At 45.1% G+C, this 6682-nt stretch overlaps 1 protein-coding gene across 1 annotated transcript; it reads right to left on the bottom strand.

Moving 5' to 3' along the window:
* Window positions 1-499: 499 nt before the first annotated feature.
* tmem74b (transmembrane protein 74B) lies at window positions 500-3762 on the bottom strand. Its single transcript, XM_084023337.1, has 3 exons — window positions 3692-3762; window positions 1935-2198; window positions 500-1568 (listed from the first exon to the last, which is right to left on the bottom strand). Exons 2-3 carry the CDS (start codon window positions 2139-2141, stop codon window positions 927-929), a joined length of 849 nt encoding a protein of 282 aa, XP_083879463.1. The 5' UTR covers window positions 2142-2198; window positions 3692-3762; the 3' UTR covers window positions 500-926.
* Between the last annotated feature and the right edge of the window lie 2920 nt (window positions 3763-6682).

Raw genomic sequence — 6682 nt, 5'->3', positions numbered from 1 at the left:
ACACGAAAAAGGGACAATTTGTGTCTGAACATCAAATCAATAGATTGGATTCCGTGACTATGTCACCAACTGCCATGAGACTGGCTGATATTATTTCAGTGTCATGTTGGATTTCTGCTCTTCAGCCACCAGCAGTGGAAGTGTTGATATTCACGCTTCACTTCACAGATTCTCTCCTCTCATTTTGTCAGTTTTATGGCTGAAAATCTGTCATTTTCATATCACCGTGTTAAATCAGCACGTGGCGACTTTTCCAGGACACCGTAGCCTCGTTTCCATTCAGCGTACCAAATGGCTTCTCAAGCTAATGTGTGGAAAAGTGTGAAAAACTTGTGGTCAATATTTCATGAATTAGAATCATAATGAGCATGAGAAGGAGTTAAATGGTGTAATATTCAGAGTAAAAAAAGTCAAGATATTATGAGAACAAAGGAAAAGGCTGCAGTAAGAACCAAAGAGACCTTTCACAGATGTGAAACCATAAAACACAGACCTGCAGAGTTTCATGTTGATCGTTATATTAGACATATTTAATCCAGTGATGTTCACAGCAGCATGACGAGTCAGATATTATTTATTGTGATTGGAGTGATTAATAAAGTGGCCTCCAGCCTCCAGGGCTGTCGGACACCATGTGCTTCTTATTGTAAACTCTGATTAATAAATATGAACCAATACTGGAGCTTTGATACACAATGTGCTCTTTCACGCCGCAACATCTCTTACCTCTCTTCTTCTCGGGCCGAGCCCTCTGCTGTTTACTGACACATCCTCGCTGATTGGTTGGAACAAACGTCCCAGAGGCTGCTGGGTTGAAGCTGGTCGCTCCAGCAGAGAGCCTCAACATGTGCTTCTCCCATCAGCACTAATGGGGCGACCTGCACCATTGTGCATCCCCATGTTGAAGGCAGATTGGAGAGAGGAAGTCAGTTGAGTCCGTGTGGAGCAGCTGAAGAAGAAGAGGGCGAGGCAGCAGCAGGAGGAGGAGGGCTCCTACTAGGTCCTGGTTCTGATTTGGCGTCCCGGCTCGGACCTGGCTGTGTGTTATTCAGCGTTTCTGCATGTTCCACCAAAAACTCCTCCCTTCCGCCCCCGTCCTCGCCGCCGCCTCCTCCCGCCTCTCCGGTCGCCAGCTGCTTCATCCTCAGGTTGATGGAGCCATAAGTCCTCTTGGGCCGGACGAACGCCGCCCTGCGTCGGTACATCTCGCCACGGCAGATGGACACCATGAGCAACACCGACAGGAACATCCCCCCCAGAGTCAGCAGGCCGAGGCCCGCGATGATGCACTTGTCCAGGTGGGAGCCCAGCTGGGCGTAGTACATCTCCAGCTTCTCCATCTGGCGGGCTGACACCGAGTCCGGGTCCACCTTGGCCTCCCGGGGGATGGTGTAGGCAATGACCACCAGGACGATGCCGCTCACCAGGAACACCAGGGCGAAGATGAAGCCGTAGTCCGCAGAGTGGTCCTCAGCTGGGTTGAACCCTGTGAAGTCCTGGACGTCCTCCTGGATGTCTCCACCATGGTCCTCCTCATCGTAGGACCGAGGAGACGATTCCTGCTGCTGCTGCTCCGCCGGAGAGACAGAAGGAAGGAAGGAAGGAAGGAAGGAAGGAAGGAAGGAAGGAAGGAAAGAAAGAGAGAAAGTGAGAACGAAAGTTATTTATTTATTTACTTATTCTTGTTTAGTTCCTAGTTATAGAGAAAAGAGACCTTTTAGTGTGAGTCACAGTTTAAATAATGTAAGTGAGTATACATTTAATAAAGCCAACAAGCTGGTCCACATTGGCTGGCATAAATATAAAAAGAAGCAACTGAATTTTTAATAAAAACTTCTTTGTTAAGAAATGTTTTTAGGAAGATTGTTTGTGACAAGAGACACAGAACTATTTCAGAAAAGGGAAAATATTCAGCCAACAGCTGAGTGCTATACCTTGCAGTGGGCTGAAGTCAGGGGCAGGCAACCGACCGACACAGTCGCCCCCTGCTGGTGGCTCTCATGCTCGTCGTCCTGCTGGTAGGAGGCGTTCTCAAAGCCCCGGGCGGTGCTGCCCACTGTGGCCCGCGTCGGGGAAACACCTCGCCGACCTCCTCCGCCCCGCAGCTCCCGGAGCTCTACGCCGTTGAAAGAGGACTCCATGGAAATCTGTGTGATGTTCTCATGTCTTCACCATCGCTCGGCTCGGCAGTGTCGTCACTGAAATAAGACAGAACGATGACTGAACAGAGAAGAGGACGTATAACAGCCGAACATTTAAAACGAATAATAATAACATTCCTTTCTGTCATCATAATAATCAGTTGTTTCATGTCATATTTATGGTATCACTCTTTCTATATTCATCGCCTGCAAAACCAGGTTACTATGGTACGCATGGTGCATGCTGCTCTCTTGCAACGCATTTTTAGGTTTAGTAGTTTAAAGACGGATAAAAGTGAACATATTCTCAACTTTCCACTATGGTCTATTTAACTCTAAATGGACCATAATTGACTCAATGAACATCATGCTGGATTGAAGAAGACTTGAAACTATCGATTCTCATTGACTTCTTTACAATTGGACTTCGTTTTACAACCAGAGGAGTCGCCCCCTGATGGACAGGAGAGAGAATGCAAGTTTAAGGCACTTCAGCCTGGGCTTCACTTTCAGAACCGGAGGTTGCTGCCTGTTCCACCTGGCTCCAGATCAGCTAAATGCAATGTCAATAGCTGGGTTACAATCATTAAATGCAGTCACTATTAATATTTATAACACAATATGTACAATTCAAACACTTAAATGTCAATATTATTTTATTGTGAATCAATAATCAATGAATTATTATTATTATTTTACATATTATGACAGAGATGAACTCTTAGTCTGTGCATCTTGTTACAAAACCATGCATTTATTCATTTTATGTTTACATAATATTTGGGAGAGATGAACTCTCCTCTGTGTTGCCACCTCTGAGCTCTGGGTGTGAACCTCGTTCATGCGCAGTTCAAACAGCGTTTTATGAACCAGACGCCGGTGTCAATATTGACAGCGGTGCATACAAGGCTGTAATATTTCCTCCTGACTTAGCCTTTAACATTCAATGGAACCAAAACAGGTAAACAGGTGACAACGCATAGGCTACCTTAAATGTGTCAGATTGTTTCATTTGTAAAAATGTATCCGACCGGAAAACTGATGACAAATGATTTTTGTTGTCGTTTCTACAGCCGGTGGATGTCCGAGGAGCGTCGGACTGAAGTAGTCCTCTGAAAGCGTCTGGCCGTCAGACCACCGTGACCTTGTGATGCGCCAAACAGCCAAAAACCAGGACCACTACACTCTGTCTGCGCGCGTGTGTGCGTGTGTGTGTGTGTGTAGGATAGATAATATCACCGGGGCTGATAGGCTCCACACCACCGACTGACAACGCTCTTCATTACCCCGATGTGGCGGCTGATAACGCGGACTGAGTGCGGACGGAGACTCCGGGTCTCAGGAGCATCCTCGTCTCAGATCAATGATGCAACCGGGCGACGTTAAGAGCCGCTTTCATCCGGAGGGAAACACCGGGGACGGATTCGGTATCCGGGCAGCATCCACCCCGCTGAATCCCAACGAACAGAGCGGACGACATCGATCATCTGCGGGGTATCGATCAGAGGGTTTGGCGTGAAGTGATCGGGATGACGGCGTTGAGGTCTTACCTGGAGCTGATGAAGCCGCGAAACCGCTGCGGGGCATCGCATCCGGAGAGATGGATGCTGCTGGATGTGTGAGGGGATGTAGAGAGAGGGAGGGGGAGGGGGAGGGGGTGAGACTGACTGAACATGCGCGAAACCAGCTTGTGGTTCCGTCTGCTGGTGTGTGAGGAGCTGTGGAGTCGCAGGAGACATGTGGTGCTCCGGAGATACAATGGTGAATTACTCTAGTGTGTAAGGATGTAGCTGTCATACTATAATAAGGCGGTATAGAATTGAATAGAAAATGTTAAAATCCGCTATAGTACAATGTATTATAATGTATAGGCCTAAGAGAAAACATAGCAGGCTACAAAAGAATAAAAATAGTGAGTTGTATAATAAACTACTGTAATGTGTAACACAAGTGTGTACCATGGGTTAACCTTGTGTGTATATATACACACTATATTGCCAAAAGTATTCACTCACCCACCCAAATAATTGAAATCAGGTGTTCCAGTTCCTACAAACATGTGTGAAAGAATGGGTCGCTCTCAGGAGCTCAGTGTATTCCAGCGTCGTACTGTGATAGGATGCCACCTGTGCAACAAGTCCAGTCATGAAATGTCACTCACTCTAAATATTCCAGTCAACTGTCAGTGGGATTAGAACAAAGTATAACAAATGACAGAGCGGGGTCAGCGGATGCTGAGGCACATAGTGCACAGAGGTCACCAACTTTCTGCAGAGTCAAACCTCCAAACTTCATGTGGCCTTCAGATTAGCTCAAGAACAGCGTAGAGAGCTTCATGGAATGGGTTTCCATGGCGATCATCTGCATCCAAGCCATACATCAGCAAGTGCAAAGCGTCGGATGCAGTGGTGTAAAGCACGCCGCCACTGGACTCTGGAGCAGTGGAGACGTTCTCTGGAGGGACCAATCACGCTTCTCCATCTGGCAATCTGATGGACGAGTCTGGGTTTGGCGGTTGCCAGGACAACGGTACTTGTCTGACTGCATTGTGCCACGTGTAAAGTTTGGTGGAGGGGGATTATGGTGTGGGGTTGTTTTTCAGGAGCTGGGCTTGGCCCCTTAGTTCCAGTGAAAGGAAATAAATAATTTTAATTCAGTGCAATACAGTAACATGAAAGTTTTGAGTACACCAGACACAAAAAAAAGTGTTAGATGACCCTTGTCTGACTGGAAATATTTTTTGATCAAACAAAATAATAATTTGTGTTCATAGAACGTTTAAATCTATGTCATATTGACATAAAATGAACAGGTTGCTAAATGTTTATTTTTATGTTTATTAAACAAAAACAAAATGACGTATCATAACAGTCATTGTATGTACGAACAACAATTATATATTGTAAAGTCAAATTAACATTAACATTTTAATTATTTTACTTAATCCCAATTTGCTCATTAAAGATTTTTTTGAAAACCCCTTGCACGCAAAACTTAAGAGTACACCTAACATAAAATAAATGTATCACATGATCCTCATCTGACTGGAAATTTATGTCGGTTGAACATAATATTTTCAACCAAATGATAAAATAATTTAATAACAGAATTCTGTCATAATGAGTTTTGTATATACTTTATATACAAAACTTGAGTATTTGAATGGCACGCAGGTATTGTGGGTTGCAACAAGTGACACAGTGAGAACAGACTGTCAGCTTCCAGCAGAATTAGATGTAGCACATAATCACTTGTGAAGAAGAAGGAGGAGGAGGAGGAGGAGGCGGAGGAGGAGGAGGAGGAGATGTCATCATGGACGGAGGGTTGACTATTACTTTAATATCGTGGCAATATTTATGGGTTGTTTTGCGCTCGGATTCATCCCACTGTTGTTCAGACTCTCCGAGGTTAGTGTTTCTCTTCTTTTGTTGTATTGTTGGAGGATGTTGTTGACGTTCTCGTGAATGTGTCGCATGGGTTAAGTAAGATTTTATTGTGTCTTTTTAGCTCTCAGTGTGTTTTTAATTTAGAATATTTCTAATTTTAGTGTGTCGTTTCCATTTGTGTTTTATTGCATGTATCGCATACTGAAATTCTTGCCAATGCAGTATACATCCGGGCATTTCTCGCGTACACAAATTCACATACTATTGTATCTGAACGCACTACGTACTCAAATTTACGTCACAATTGAGTACGAGTAGGACGTTAGTATGGCATTTCGAACACAGCCTGGGAGTGTATTGTGCTTTTATTCTGAAAAGCCCATACGGATATCACTCCCCACGGCGTAATTGCCTGCACCTGTGGCGCGTCCAATTGGCGGACTTTAAATAAGCTTCCAGAGGAGTGATACGCAGAAGGGCAGAGCCCGGAGGAAGACGACGGGTCGTTGTAGCGGCGTCGAGAGGCCGCTGGACGGATTGCATCGACGTGTTCTACGGTGACGGAGCCACTTCCGCCGGCGCCCCGAGTGTGTGCTGCAGCCCAGGCTGCCTTTGCAGGTAAGACTCTAGACTCCTTCATTAGACGCCCTCAGCTCTAAGCTTCCCCCATTTTAACGCCCTTTTATTATATGTTTTACCATTTTTAGTCTCTTACCCGTGTTTTAACCTGATTTTATTCTGTAATAAACATCAGCGTTTCTGCTCATCGGTGGTCTTCTTGGTTTTAGCAACTGCTCTCTCTCCTGATTTTAAACCATAGTCATATTTAATACACCTTTTTATGAAAATAAACATGCACTAGCAGCCTCCACAAATGAGCACCAGTGTTTATTATCATGGAAATCTGAGAACTCACTCCAGCTATTGTCAAATTTGAAATATTATTAGAATATTTATAATTTGTAATTGCACAATAATTATGATACAGTTATCATTGTCTTTATTTAAATCTGGTGTGGCTCCACAGAGGAGCCTGCGGTTCGTGTCCATCCTGGGGTCAGGACTCCTGTGTGGGACAGCGCTGACCACCACCATCCCTGAGGGAGTGGGCTTACTGGGAGAGTTGTGGAGAGGTGAGCTGAGCCATCCTCACCT

The sequence above is a fragment of the Eutrigla gurnardus genome (assembly GCF_963514095.1).
Source record: "Eutrigla gurnardus genome assembly, chromosome: 2".
Lineage (NCBI taxonomy): Eukaryota > Metazoa > Chordata > Actinopteri > Perciformes > Triglidae > Eutrigla > Eutrigla gurnardus.
This window is presented reverse-complemented; position numbering and strand designations above follow the sequence as displayed.